The sequence below is a fragment of the Cebus imitator genome, unplaced genomic scaffold, assembly GCF_001604975.1.
Source record: "Cebus imitator isolate Cc_AM_T3 unplaced genomic scaffold, Cebus_imitator-1.0 Scaffold90, whole genome shotgun sequence".
In the NCBI taxonomy this organism is placed as follows: Eukaryota; Metazoa; Chordata; class Mammalia; order Primates; family Cebidae; genus Cebus; species Cebus imitator.
The window spans coordinates 4,319,421-4,334,809 of record NW_016107405.1 but is presented as its reverse complement, the minus strand read 5'-3'; the positions used below and the strand labels follow the sequence as shown (position 1 = coordinate 4,334,809).

Here is a 15,389-nt window from a genome sequence, read left to right as displayed (position 1 = left end):
TCCGTGGTAACTTTACAGCTGAAAATTTTAAAGAGACCTAAATTCAACTTCATTTCCTGATAACTAACATATAAATGCTCAATTCAGTATTCGTATTTGTTTACTGAAAATGTAGAGATGAGATATGAAGTTACCAATTTTTAAGAAGAGAATAAATTATTAAACAGGGCCAAGAGTGGTGGCTCACACCTATAATACTAGTACTTTGGGAGGTTGAGGTGGGCAGATCACTTGAGGTCAGGAGTTTGAGACCAGCCTGGCCAACATGACGAAACCCCATCTCTATTAAAAATACAAAAAAGAAAAGTTAGCCAGGCATCATGACGCACGCCTGTATTCCAGCTACTCAGGAAGCTAAGGCAAGAGAATCACGTGAACCAGAAAGCAGAGGTTGCAGTAAGCCGAGATTGCACCACTGCACTCCAGCCTTGGCAACAGAGTAAGACTTTGTCTTAAAAAAAAATTTTTTTTTAAATAAATTATTAAAGAGTCCTGGAGGATTACCACAAACTTATTTACCACCAGAAAGACATATTCAGTATTTCAGGCTCAGAGGAACTCTTAAAGACAGAAAATAAATCAAACAACTCTTAATATAGCTATTACAGTCGAATCCACTAAGTCAAACTTAATGACAGGAAGATAGAACACTTTACGTTGTATTCATTTTTCCAAAAAGACAATAACAGGTCTGCAACTTAGCAACCATGCTGAAAGACTAGCAAGATATCTCCACTGTCTGAGGAAGTATTGCAAAAAGTATAAATTACTAATGTGGTTGCAGTTTCCAAAACAATACCTCCAGAAGTGCAGTTCGAATCCTTCACATTTTTCTTTGCATTTTAAACAAGGGGCTCCAAATCCTTGCTCGTGACCTAAGCCCATCTGTTAAAAAGAAAACAACATGAATCTATTATTACATTCTTTACAAATCTAAAAATTCAATAACTTGCACTTTTAATTCCACTTACCACTTGTGTTGATAAAACTTTCAAGCAAATCTTATGTTTAGTCAATGATGATACCCAGATATGCACATGGTAGTTCCAAGTGCATACATAATTTAAATTCTGATTGCTTTTTATCATGAAAAGAGAAGCATCAGGATATAACTGTATAGAAAACTACAAATATTGCAAGTAACAAAAAGTCATGAATTCATGTCTTTGGCCACTACATGCCCCATAGCACAGCCCTGTAGTACAACAGGTACAACACTCAGGAAACCATAGCTTAAAAAGCAAGGCTCATCCCAAATACCATATTTTACAGCAAACAAAGAATTACATATTTTAGGAATTACAACTGAAATAATATTTTAATAGGATAAATATTATAATAGCTACAATAGACATTTACTGAATGCCAGTGCTATGGCTTTAATGTTTGTGCTCCTCCAAAATTCATGATGCAACTTAATTCTCAATGTACCAGTATTAAGAAGCTGCACCTTTATGAAGTTATTAGGTAGCTGGGCAATGAAGGCTCCGCCCTCATTGATGGGATTAGCTGAGGGAGTGAGTTCCTCTCTTCCATCTTTTCTGAACCTTCCTCCATGTGAAGATGCAGCAAAATGGTGCCATCTTGGTAGCAGGAGGCAAGCCCACATTAGACAATGAATCTGCCAGTGCCTTTATCTTGAACTTTCCAGCCTCCAGAACTTGAGAAATAATTTCTATTATTTATAAATTACCCAGTCTAAGGTATTTTGTTATGGCAGCAGGAATAAACTACAACACAAGGAATAGAATAAGTACTTATATCTCATTAAAATATTACAAAAGCATATAAAATGCTTATAAGGTAGGCAATATTATTTGCCATTTTTGAAATGTCTTAGTTGAAACTCAGAGATTATGGAATTTGCTTAACATCAAAGTGTTAATAAATGGTAGAGATTTGAGTTCAGGTCTTTCTGACTCCAAGGCCTGTGCCCTTCTGCCTAAAGTTGTGGGGAGGCAAGGAGTGGAGAGCTGTTATTATCGCCCTTGCTATAGTAAACCATCTTTTCTTCTTTACCATATTAAACAATAATCTTTGAGCACTTGCTGATACATGGCCTAATAAGTGCAAGGAGTGGGATGCAGAAGGCAGAAGGACACAAGATGGCAATTAAACTCTTTTACCCAACTACCGATATTAGAGAAAAAAAGAGTAGCCAGCCTTCTATCAGTACAGTAGCAAACCACCAGTAACCAGATTATTCCATGTTTTAAATACTGCATCAGTGACCATGAAGAATTGGTTACTGTTTAGTGCCTAAAGTAGCAGTTCAAGCCAGACAACTAATAGTATTTTTCAATGGCCCTCTTTTGTAACTCTACCACATTGGGTTTGTCACTGTGCAATCAAAACCACATTGTAACTTGTTCCTTGAAAGATCAGTATGACATGCCCTGAAGTTGAAGTGAAGCCTTTCCTTTTGTTCTAAAGAAAATGGCCACATCCTCTTTCCATAACTAAGGCCATATTCAAACCCAGCTGGTCCGCTTAGCTGCTTAAGGGAACCCACATTATTTTTAAGTTAGACCATATCAAGTATACTCTCAAGTATAAACACCTGCCTAGCATTAGCTAAGCTTTATTATCTTTGCCATGTCCATATTACCAATTTTCAAAAGAACTGAAAGTCTTTAAATTGTATATTTAACATCAACACTAAGCTTTTTTTTTTTTTTTTTTTAAAGCAATTAAATTGTTTCCTTCCCACTGATAATAACAGTTCACATAGTATGGAAATAAAGTAGGTTAAACAAAAGACAGAGGGAGACTGTTTGCTGGTTTTGTGTCAGAAGTATAATTACATGTTTTCTCTATTATAATATCCATAGTAAAATGAAAAGCAAATCCAAAAAAGTGTATTCTTTTTCAAGCCCTTTCTAATTTTCCATTACAGAAGAGTTAGTCCTGAATGTGCCTGTTACATGGATATGACTCATACTATGTTCATGTATCTCCTGCTAAATAAACTAATCCCAAATGAAAATTTTGATTATATCATTAAGGCTTAATCACATAGCTTAGCTTAAATCAGAGGCTTTTAACCTCTCTTTTATGTAATTCACAATATGGAATACATTTTACCTCATGACACAGAGCTTGTGTATACATACAAATTTACATATATGTATAAAATCCTGATATTTGCTGACAGATATCTAGAAATATGCTTCTGCCTCTAAATTAAATGGCTACTTAAATTCTTACATGCCTTCAAATTAGAATTGCCTGGTCTGAACAACACTGGGCTTATAAAAGACTGCAAACATCCTGTAACAATACGATCTCATTCTCTATTTCAGAATGCAATGAACTTTCAGTGAAAGTTCAGCTAATGTAACTAGAACCTCCATGAGTCACCAGAGTTTTTGCACTAAGGCTTCTGTGTAGCTCACTGCTGACTTAACAAAGTCTATTTTGCAAAGGGGCAAGTTGTTTTTTCCTACCAATTTTTTATCTTTGTAAATCAAAAATAAAATTCCAAGCCCACGGAGCATCTGAATGGATCCCACCTCTTGGCCAAGGTAATTCCAAAGTTAACCTGAAAAACTCTAGTTCAGGCCATGATAGGAAATGTGGCGTTAGGGGGTGGGGATGGAGAGGAGGTGCTGCTTCACAGCTGGCTCCTACTTTACTGTTCTTTTGGGGCAGATGACTAGAGCGTCAAATGGGGGCTCTTGTCTTCCAAAGAGAGTCACTGGCTAATTTCTGCCCCATAGAAAAGAACTACAAATCCAGAAACACTCTTGTACCACCTCTAAGTATAGATGACTTTCTGAGAGTTTTAAAAAGAGGAGACTTAAATAAGGAAGGCTGGGGAAGCTTTGTGGAAAGAGAGGTGCATGAATTGCAATAAAAAGGCTGAGCAACATCTAACTCAGCTCAGAGGAGAAGTGTATTCAGGGCAGAGGAAACACCATACACAAGGCCTGTGACAGAAGAGGGCAAGGGAAGAGTCAAAAAATTGTAGCGCAACTTGCAGTGTGACAGGGCTGGTCTTGTAGCAGGAGTACTTTGTTTTGTTTTCCTTTTCATTTTCCCAAGGAAGAAACTAAACCTCTTGAAGCATTCAATGCCATATCTTAGGCTAACGGCTTGAGGATGACATCCTCAGAGACAAGCAAGAGTGGTAATGAGGAAAGCCACAGGGCAACGGGGACGGGTGAGGAGCAAGAGCACCTCTCAAGGTCTGCTAGTGGAAGCTCAGGCAGCCCTCACAGGGACGAGGAGACCAGGCCTTGGGAAAAGCAGTAACTTGAGAAACTAGCTCTGTAGGCTTCCCTGGAAAACCCAGAAAGTATTATTCCAGGGTTCTTTTGCCCTGGGGCCCTGCCTGGAAGGTAAATTTAATCTCTTTATGGACTTTTTCCAAATAGGTTTGTGACTGTCTGGAGAAAGTGCCCCTTACCATTCCAAACACATACACTTTCATCTTCCCCATATGCTCAGACTTAAGTGTGATGGAACCTTTAAAGATCCCAAAACCTAAAATGCAATAAAATAAATGGAAAGAAAAAAAAAAAAGATCACAAACGGAGAATAAGGAAGTGAAAGAGAGTGGAATGAGGTCACAGCAATATGATACCCTTTCTCCTACTATAACCCAAAGGAAGCAGTTCTAATTAAACACACACACACATACACACACACGACAAACAAAAATGACATCAACTTTTCAAAATCACTTTTAGCAGCTAGAGCAATTAAGAGTTTCAGACTGGCAATAAACTTATTTTCCTGAGAACATTTCAGTAAGAAAAATTATTTCATAGCTACAAGTATATAGCTACAAAACTTAAACCTCATTGATACCAGCACTGAAGATCTATGACTATGCCTAAGAACTATGTCACATTATTGGATGAGAACTTTTTCCATATTTTTATCCTCTTTATTAACCCTCTGTTAGGATAAAAGCACAATGCCTCGCCAAGAAAGAAGACACGTGATTCATGCTCTGGTGTTTTCCTTGTTTAGGATGTGCCTAGTTTCGGACTGAATTATAATTTAGAATGCAGTTGTTAAATCCAACTTATATTATAAAATTGCATGGTAGCAGACATATCTCTACTGGCAAATTTCTTCTGCTTTGTTCCCACTCCAACTGAGACATCTAATCATCTGCTATTCTCCCCTTCAGAAGTCAAACGTTTATCAGATGAAGGAAAGCATATGGATTCTCATCTGTGGTAAAAGGAGTTTCACAGCCAGAACTGCCCCAAGCAGTTTCTTAGGGCCTATTTTGGGCAGAGTGTCACAAGAACTGAGGTTCCTCAACTCCTCTTGGTTTCAGTTCAAGGATCTGGAACCCCATCCACCCTAAGAGCTCCTCTAATTTCTCTCCATTATTCACTTCACATTATTCATTATTCTCTCACATTATTTTCCATTATTCACTGAATACTTTGTGTTCAGGATTTCATGAAGTCCAGGACCTAGAATTCTTCTCATCCCTTCTTTTTACCCTCAGTATAGACCACACCTTCTCCTTAGGGTCCTTCTCCTTTTCTGAAGAGTCAAGGCTATTATTATTATTGGACATTCAAATCTTGTAGGTTAGTTTCTGCCCAGATATCTGTGCTGGAGAACTCTTGGTAAAGAATATAAATAAAGGAGGTGTTATTTAATGGTGTCCAGGTTACATACAGGGGTTTATGGGAGAGAGTGGGGAGGAAGGGGAACCCAGAGGGCTGGATTAATCATGTGTCAGATTAACTTTGTCTTAGTGTGGTTATTATTCAGCATGGTCATGTGCTCAACGTTTAATCACTAAATAGAAAATAATTATTTGAAAAAGCTAATACATTAATGACTCCTATAAGTCAGAATCACTTGTAAGTCAGTTTGATGGAGAAGTTTTATAAAGTATGCATAGGAAACAAGAGATTTAAGTTGTGAGTGATAAAACTCAGTCCTGTTGCATGTAAATTATTTCAACATCAAATGTGATACGGTATTCCCTACAGACTCAACATTTAGTGCCTAAAAACACATGTTTTTCTAAGTGCACAAGTCTTGAAGCTACTTCATATAATTTTAGTAACACATTCTGGCCAGCATTAATAAAAGATTATGATAAATTAATTTTTCTTCTTCAGCATCCAAGAAAACAGGTCCTTTGGATTGACTATTTAGGGAGAAATTACAGTCAGGCTTTTGGAATATCTATCAAGATCCCAAGAAAAAAATTAAAATGACTCTATAATATTTACTATGAAACGCAAGTCATAGACAAATACGACTTAAGCATGTTTAACTACAGGCTCCATAGACTGAATTTTTATTCCCAGGATCTGTGCCTCCACAAACACTTTTATCCTCTGCTTATTTTAGAAAAAGAAATGGGAATGGAATCAATTTATCCATATTCATAATTTTAAGCAGCCAAATAGGTTGGCAACATTTCAGGTCACCCTCCTGACCCAGAAAAGGGTATTGCATGTCAGATACTTTAAAGAAAAAGGAAAAAAAGAATATGGAACATCTGGTATTTCAAACATGGTCTGAGTTGATTTGAAGACAATTGGGGTCTGGAAGATATTATGCAGTATTCAGGGTGAGATCATCTGATTCATGCTGTTTTCATAACCAAATTTCCCTCTGGAGTAAAGAATCCTATGTGGTCACTAAACAAGCAAGTGTTACTAAGACTTCTTTAATAGTATTGGAATGAAGGGAATTATATGAAATATACATACTCTCTCTCCCATTCCCCCTTTCTCAGTGTATGTGTGCATGCATGTTTATCCACCTATCATATATACACATATACATATATGCATGTATATATACATGTACATACACACACACACACACACACACACACACACACACACACACACACATATTCATATTGCACTCTTAAAGAAGCATCTTTAGATCCTGTTCATCCAGATAAATATTCTGGGCCAAGGAACTACATTTCTAAATAATTCCTCCTAGCATATGGCTGTCTTAGAAACCTAGTGTGATCTGTGAAGTACCCCACCCAATCAATGTATTTTTATTGACATCTGACACAAGACTTAAAGTTTGAAATTTTTAGTTCATTGCCTGTTTCCAAATCTCTAACAAGATTTGCATTACCAAAAAAAAGTGTAGGTTACACAGAAAACCAAACTTAAATATAAAAATAGCTGCACACTGTATTAGTTTGCCAACTTTCTTAGGTAAGAATACAAAGAACGAGTGTGATTAAGAACTACGATTAATCATTCCTAATAAAGCTGCTACATTTCTCTTTCTTTGCTAATAAAAACAAAAACTTTCCATGTCTCACTTACTCAAGTCTGAAATACATGAGAGAAAGCCTGAAGACAAAGTCCTCACCACCCCTTGGTCACACAACCTGGGGCCCAGAGGCCTCGTTGTCCTTGTCTATCCATGCTTATTTTGCCAAAAGTTATAGTGTCTCTTCTCTAAAAACCACACAGTCTGCTCCCTTGTCTGCATTCCAGTGTTCATGTTCAAACTCACATCATATCATCCTGAGACCACACTCTCCTAACTGATCATTTTGTATGATGTTGTATTGCTGTTTCAAAAATTATTTTGATAAACCTAAAGATAATAACACTTCCCTTGCTACAGAGTTTTAATAAGTTCAATGAATTTCACTTTTCTTTGCATGCAAAGAAGGTCCTCTAAAGCCTGGCACCACCTGCCTTCCTCACACCGCTACCCTCCAGCCACGCTCTGTTTTAAGGGAAGCTTTTTACTTTGCTTGAATCTCTGTTCCTCCTCTTCTTCATCTGTCAAAATCCTTCTCTACTTGGTCCATAGACTCAATTCTAATGTCAGTAACTCTGTGATATCATTCTTTATCCCCTTGGCACAAATTGTATTATTAAGTCCTTCCTTACTATACTATGATTGTGTACACATCAATTTACTCCAATTAGATTGTGAGCTTCTTGTTTGTATTTGAACTCCTAGTACCTCCTAGTACCTGCCATAGTGTCTGAGATTTACAGTGTTAGAAAGTTTTATTTATTTAATTATCAAATGATCTTTATCATAGCATATCTTTACCCCAAAGAACTTCCACTACGCCACACACACACACACACACACACACACACACACACACACACACACACTGGAAGGGGTGGTGATAATAAATGCAGCAACTGATTTTTATTGAGCACTTACATTGCCATGCATGGTTCTAAGTATTTTACATGGATTATCCTCATAACAATCTTATGAGAGTATGAGATACCATTACTATCCACATTTTCATTCAGATGAAGAAACTGGGGCAAAGCTGTGCCTGCTCTTACCCAATAAATACTGACTAAAGATAGGTCATGTCATGAAAAGCCCTGATTTAAAGAGGCACTAATTTCTAAATCAGTTTTTAATATAGAATGTAATGGAATTTGTAACTGAAAACCAAAGATTATTGAGTCTTAGATTAAGGGTCTTTAGTTGTTGATGTGGCTCATCCATAAGGAAACAGGAATAAAACTATTTACTGCAGATTCTAGGATTCATTTCCACATCCCCTCACCTTTTCAGCTCAGGAAGTATAAAGCCAGGAGCCATACATGCATCTCTATCATGAAATCCACTGTAAACCAAATGGTCAGAAATCTTTTTTATTCACACACAGTAAATAATCACATAGACTATTATGTTAGGAATGAAAAGGAAACGAATGCTCTTTCTGCCTATTTTATAGTAAAATGTATTCTGGAGGTAGCAGGTCAAGTTTTCGGGAACTTCAACAAATTAAAGTAGATGATTCCTACCCAATCTGTACCTACATTTCTTAAGGCAGTAACAGGATTAAGTTAATGATAAAGGTATTGTTATTGAGACAATTTCTCTACTTGAGTTTCAGTGTAATCAGATTGTAGCTGATTACCCAAAACATCTGTACCTCAATAAATATGGTAACATATTTGAAGAAGAGCAGAAATAGATCCTGCTAAATTTCTAGGAAACAGTAATAAATTTTACTTTTGGCAGGATACGTTCAAATGTTTTTAACTATACTTTTAAAAATGGGCACTAAGTGTTGTGATGGTGTAAGTGTTAATAAAAACACCTCAACCACCGTTTGTTAAAATGTTACTACCCGCCAGTCAAAATACATATACCAACACATTTAATCCCCAATAACCTGTTGGGAAAGTATTATCATCCCTATTTCATAAAAGGAAAATTGAGGCTTGGAGGAATTATTTAATTTGCCTAAGACTACCCAGCTAGCATGCGGCAGAATTGAGATTTGCATCTTGGCATTTCTGACTCAAACCCTATGCACTGAACTACAAAGCCACTGTTTTTTTCCCTCCAAATGGAAACTTCAAAGGTAAATACTAATTTAAAGAGTAATGTTCCTCATCTGTAACTTCTCTATAACAATCAATTTGGATCTGAAAGACTGCTCATTGTTTGCTTGGCAGGAATTCCTCCATCCTAGGCAAACCTGGGACTTATTATGAGGAACCTGAATGTCTGCACATCAGCTACACTAACATGGAAGTCCCCAAGGTCATAAATTCACACACAAGGGGATCCTCAGAAGAATGAGAGTGAGTCAAGAAAAATCTGCAGGGTCCTGATGCAAAATAGTTCTCTTTCAATGTTACAGCAAAACAAAAATAATTTAAAAGAATGAGCAAGAAATATGAATGAACAAATCATATTTCAAAGTTGAAAGATGTTTATTGAAAACATATAGTACTATTACTAAAAATTATCTTCAGTATTATATGTAAAATTATATACATTATGCAGTAGTCAGGGGCAATATAATGAGGCAAAATATTCTTTTCATTATTTTTCAAATCACTAAATTTCTGGATTCATAATGGAACATCTCTGTATTAGTTGCAAACTACTCCAAAACTTAGGGGTTGAAAGTATCATTTATCATGTCATAGTTTCTGTGGGTCAGGAATTTGAAAGTGGCTTAAGTAGATGGGCAGGTTTAGGGCCTCTTATAAGTTTGTAATTGGGGTCAGCTGGGCTGCAGCCATCTCAAGGATTGACTAGGGAGATAACCACTTCTATGATTTCTCACATGGGTCTACCCACGAGTACCTCATGACATGGTAGCTGGTTGTTCCCAGAGCAAGTCATCCCAGAGAGAGAAAGAGCACACCAGATAGAAGTTGTAATCCCTAATCTGGGAAGTGATGCCATCACTCTGCCATATTTCATTTTTTGGCAACTGATCAGGTTAGCCTACACTCAATGGGAGGGCGGTACACAAGGGTGTGAATACTAGTAGGTGGGAGTAATTGGGAACAATCTTAGATGCCGCCTACTGTGTCTTCTTTTCTGTTTTGATTTTAAATCCAAAGACTAAGTGACTTGTAATGAGACAGATATATGAAAAAGGAACAGAGGTATACAGGGTGCTTATCTACTACTTCTCTTTATTTTTCCCATTTCAAATATTTAAATTCTCTTCACCCAGTGGGCATCTAAAGCAGAACTTTGTTCGTTCCTCATAAATACTTATTCCCCTCAATTTGTTAGTTGTTCACTCAGTAAGAACCAGGAAACAGTCTTCTAGAAAACAGGGTAGAATATGATTTTTGGGCTCTAAATTTCATTTACTTTTTCAATATGTGTTACATACACTTGTGTTACAGAACACAGCTGCAAACAGATGATTAAAATACCAAATGTATCTGGAATAAAAATTTCACAAATTTTTATAATATGCCACAGTCATCCTTAAAGAATACAGAATAAAAATTAGAAAAGATTTATATAAAATTTTTTATTCTATTATATAAATCCATCTGGAGATGGAAGTAAAATAAAGTCAGTACTTCTATGTGATATAAGGAGGCAAAATTATTTTATTCAAATTAAGTAGTATTTACAGTTAGCAGTTCCTTCCCTCACAGTACTACTTAGATAAGTAGAATTTTAAACCTAATATGTAACTTTACAATATTATTAGGGGCAAAATTTAGCCCCCCCTTTTTAAAAGTAAAAATTAAAAAAGGTCTGTACTTATTTTAAGTAAGCAACTGATAAAAATATATTCCATCTGCTCAGTTTAAGCTGGTTCCTTATAAACATTTTCAAACTGACTACTATCAAATTGTTTTTATACTAGTTTGTGAAGAAAGTGATTTGAAATGCTTACCAATAACATACCTTTTCTGTGGACTCTACTCAGAAAAGGCCTTCCCCTGAATCCATTACTTTGAGAAAGAGAATGCAGGGCTATAAAAATGTCATAATTATTATAATACGCAATGACTGCAGCTGAAATTGCTTCTTAATTAGGATTGGCTGAGCTCTGGCTCCACTGAAGGACACTGCAATGGCATGTGTTCATAAACAGCCCTCAAAACCTCCTATTTATTTGCTATAAAAGGGACTTGAAAAACCCGATTCCAAAAGGCATCCTAGGAGCTCCTTAAAAGAATCTGGATCATGGCAACCATTCCTAATTTGGTCTTGTGTCACTATCTCCACAGCTGTTTCTAAAGGGTGAATCCCACAGAGTGCAGCTTTGAGAGGCCTTAATTAAGGCTCTTTACCCCCAAACTTGAATACTGCCATCATTCTTGCCATGCCTAAGGGCTACAGTATTATTTCTTCAGGGGTAACCCATTATAATACGTGGGTGAGGGGATGACTGTACAATTAAGTGATTTATTGCCACAAATTATTTAACTATCTAATTGGAGCACATGCAGAAAAAGAGGGCGGTACAGATGTGTTTTCACAGTCTGGAGAATGAAGAGAAAGGTTCATGGCATTGGCTGAGGGCTTCACTGAAGGAGGCTGCCCAGAGGAGCAGAAGAATCTAAGGAAACCTAGAGAATAATGGCCAACAGAGACAGGAAAGAAAACAGAAAAGGGGGTGCAAAAAGACAGTCCTCTCCTTAAGATTGGCATCCACAGGCATTTAGAACAAAAAGTCTTCCAGCAAGAATAGGGGTCTTGGAAACCAAGAAAGGAAGGGAGAGATGTAGGGAGCCTACTGCCGGGTCCTCATGCTTGCTTATTTATTTATTGCATGCCCTTTTCATACCATCCCATATTCTGGGGGGGGGGGGGGGGAACTGAATTATGTTTATTTATATGTTGTCCTGCACAAATCAAAGAGCCATAATTAATTAAATTTTGACCCATGTTTTAACTTCTGATGCAGCAGATAAGTGGTATAGATTAGCATACTTTTTGTTCTATATTTAGACTACACCACTGAAGAAAGTACACAGACATTATTTAAAATTTGTCTACTGATTCAAGGAAATTAGACAATTTTTAAAATATGCATATACCACCTATTTACAACTAAGATCATTCTGCAGTTGCATGTTAATTTAATATTCCTTCACTTTGATGGAATAACACAGTCATAAAAATCAAAATTAGATTTGTCTAAGTAGAAAGTGGGCTCAATCTTAAGTCGCCAATGAAAGTAGAGAAGTTACAGTACATAGATTCTTGATTCTTTCAGATGTACAGAGGAATATGGGTGTAATTCAGAGTGGGGAAAGCCTTCTGTAAGACTCCTTCAACAGCTTTCATCATGGGAGGCTGTTCAGACTTAAATCCCAGCAACAGAGCAATAGAAGCAAGCAAGGTCTTAGGACTCACACACCACTTCTACCACATTTTATTGGCCCAAATAAGTCAGAAAGCAGTCCAGATTCAAAGGGAAGAAAAACAGACTCCACTTTTTAATGGGAGGTGCTGCAAAGAATTGTAGCCATTTCTGTAATTTACCGTAGAAACTCTGACAAAGATTCCAGTTAGGAAAACAAACCAATCCCCTATACTGGACCACAATACATTGTAGTGTTCAATCAAGTACTTTCTCAGAGAACCTAATATACACAGCTTTGAATACTTTGCACAGTGACTGGCACATGGTAGGTACTCAAATTCTGGAGATAATAATTTATAAATTTTAATTTCATCATAAAATATACATCAGAATGATTTTCAAATTAGCAAAAGGAAAATAGTTAAATCCAGTAATTTAACATATCCCACAGTTATTGAATTTTAAATGGATATTTCTTTGTGTCCAACAAAGCACCAAGTGGCAATAACTTACTGAGAGCATGCCATCATAAAATTCTTGATATATTCAGGTGTCTGTTAAATAGCATGAAGATCTATGCAGGATTTTCTTCCCTTTAGATTGGATTTCTTGAAGAGGATTATGACATTTATTTACTGTCTATGTGTACGCACCATACTTTGTGCTTTAAGATATTCATCTCAATTACCCTTACAATCCTGTGAGGTAGATAGTTGAAACCCATTTTCCGATGAAGATACTAAGGTTTACAGGGCTAAGTGCCTGTCCCAAATTCACACAGCTAATAAATGCCAGGGCCATGAACTGAACCCAGAATTCTAAAGCTGATACCCAACTTTAATGCAATTTTGGTTCTCAAAACATTTACTTGTTGGTACTACGGTCAAACTAAACAAAACTGATCAGAGAACATTAATAATCAACACTGATCAGGTACTTGCTATATGTCAGGCACTGTTCTAAATGTTTACATGTACTGCTTTATTTAATCTCACAATAATCCAATAAAGAAGTATTATCCATGTTTTGCAGATTAGCTCTTTGAAATCAAGGAGCAACTGTTGCCAAATTACTGGGTAAGTATCAAAGGTGGGGTCCAAATTTATGTCTGGAAATGTCCAAGTCTGTGCTGCTTCCTTTAAATTCCCTGTTACAGAAAAGTGAGCAACAGTGATCCACAGGATGATCCCATCCTCTGGCTTAATTTCATCTGGTCCATGAGAAAGTAACAATGAATAACATCTCTACTGATTTACTTGTGACATCTCAAAAGAGCTATGGAGTTAAGCCACTGAAATCTGTCTTCCCTCCTTTTACGTTTAAATTCTACCATTTCTCTAGGGATAACCTTCTATTCTGTTACCACAGACAGAGTCTAGCACATATTTTTGGAATGTCTGCAGAATATATTTTCCATTTGTTGCAGTATATAAAAGGTAATATTTTGTAATTCCCCTTCAAAACCTTAGGCAACTTGCCATTTCCCAAATAAATGAGTTTTACATTTTTTCATGCAACATGGAAGTCACATGACATGACTGGAATGAATTTGGAGAAGTCTGTGTTTCAAAGCTAACAGAAGAGTGACTAGATTTAAAAAATGGACCTTCTAAAAATCAAGTTAGGGATATTGCAAGGTTAACTTTCCTCTACAGTTTTTCAGAATGATCAAAAATTACCCTGCTTTGAAATATGTGTAGTCTGTGATACTATACAGAATATCACCTCTGAATACTTTTGATACATGAAAGATCTTCAGAAAAGTATCCTCAAGTCCTACATTCAACTTGTCCCTCTATAGTACACATGGTAGATTGAAGCAATGGTCCCAAACCTTCATTCCCATGTAATAGTATTCAACATCATATCCCTGCCATAGTGTCATAGCTGCTAGACTGGATTTCTCCTCTCCTTGACTTTGGAACTGGACATGCAACTGCTTTGGGATAAGAGGAGGCTTAAAAGGTGCACGTGCAGTTAGGCATGACCTTTACTGTTTGTGTCACTGATTTAAGGAGGATGAAGACATGGCACCAATGTGGTCCCAGTCCACAGCTCAAAGTCAAGACCAGCTTACATGAGCTAGACTCTAGTGTGAAATTTCCTCCTCTCTCTCAACAGAGGACATGACGTATTAAATAATCATCAAAGTTAAGGGAGATCAGAAACTCTTCAACTGTGGGCTAAGGTCTTATACTAGCTCAGTGACATATTTCTTTAATTCAAACCTGTACTGTGAAAAACTTACAAATTACTGCAGCTCACTACTTTAGCCTTATTTTAGAAGAGACAAAACTGAAAATGTTAATAATGGTTTTACTGACTTCACAGCTAGGTACTTTTGGTTCATGCTACTTCCTCTTTATGGAATGCTTTCTTTGCCTAATGAAACCTTCTTTATTCTGTAGAAGGTGTTTCTTTGATAAAATAATCCCAACCCACTCAATTAAAGTTAGTTACTTCTGCTTCTGAGACTTCGTAAGAGTTGTTGGTATTTCTATTATTGCCGTGCTACTCAAAGTGTGGCAGTTTGCAAACTGTTAGTCACTAGTCTGTGATGAGATATACAGAGAAACTCAGAGCAGACAATTAGGAACTACCATATACTTAAAATAATTTTGTGTCTCTTGCATTTAATAATTTTTAATTGGCCTTGTTTTTGCCTTTTTAGTAATTAATTTTTATTGTTTTTAAAAATATCAGCCCATGATAGATTTTTGTTTAAAAAAAGGTTCTTATCCCAGATAAGAAAAATAGTGTATGATAGCACTAGGTCATTTAATCCAGCACTGTAGTTAACTTACATATCTGTGTTGCTCACTCATTTTCCTTCCTATCTTCCTTTTTTTTTTTT

The 15,389-nt window shown here is 36.5% G+C and overlaps 1 protein-coding gene across 2 annotated transcripts in view; it reads right to left on the bottom strand.

Moving 5' to 3' along the window:
• Window positions 1-15,389, bottom strand: part of TES (testin LIM domain protein) — a 53,969-nt gene that overhangs the window by 28,095 nt on the left and 10,485 nt on the right. For both annotated transcript variants that reach the window (XM_017535052.2, XM_017535053.2), the window contains exon 2: window positions 800-885. In XM_017535052.2, coding sequence (XP_017390541.1) covers window positions 800-885 — 86 coding nt within the window. The remainder of the gene's footprint in view (window positions 1-799; window positions 886-15,389) is intronic.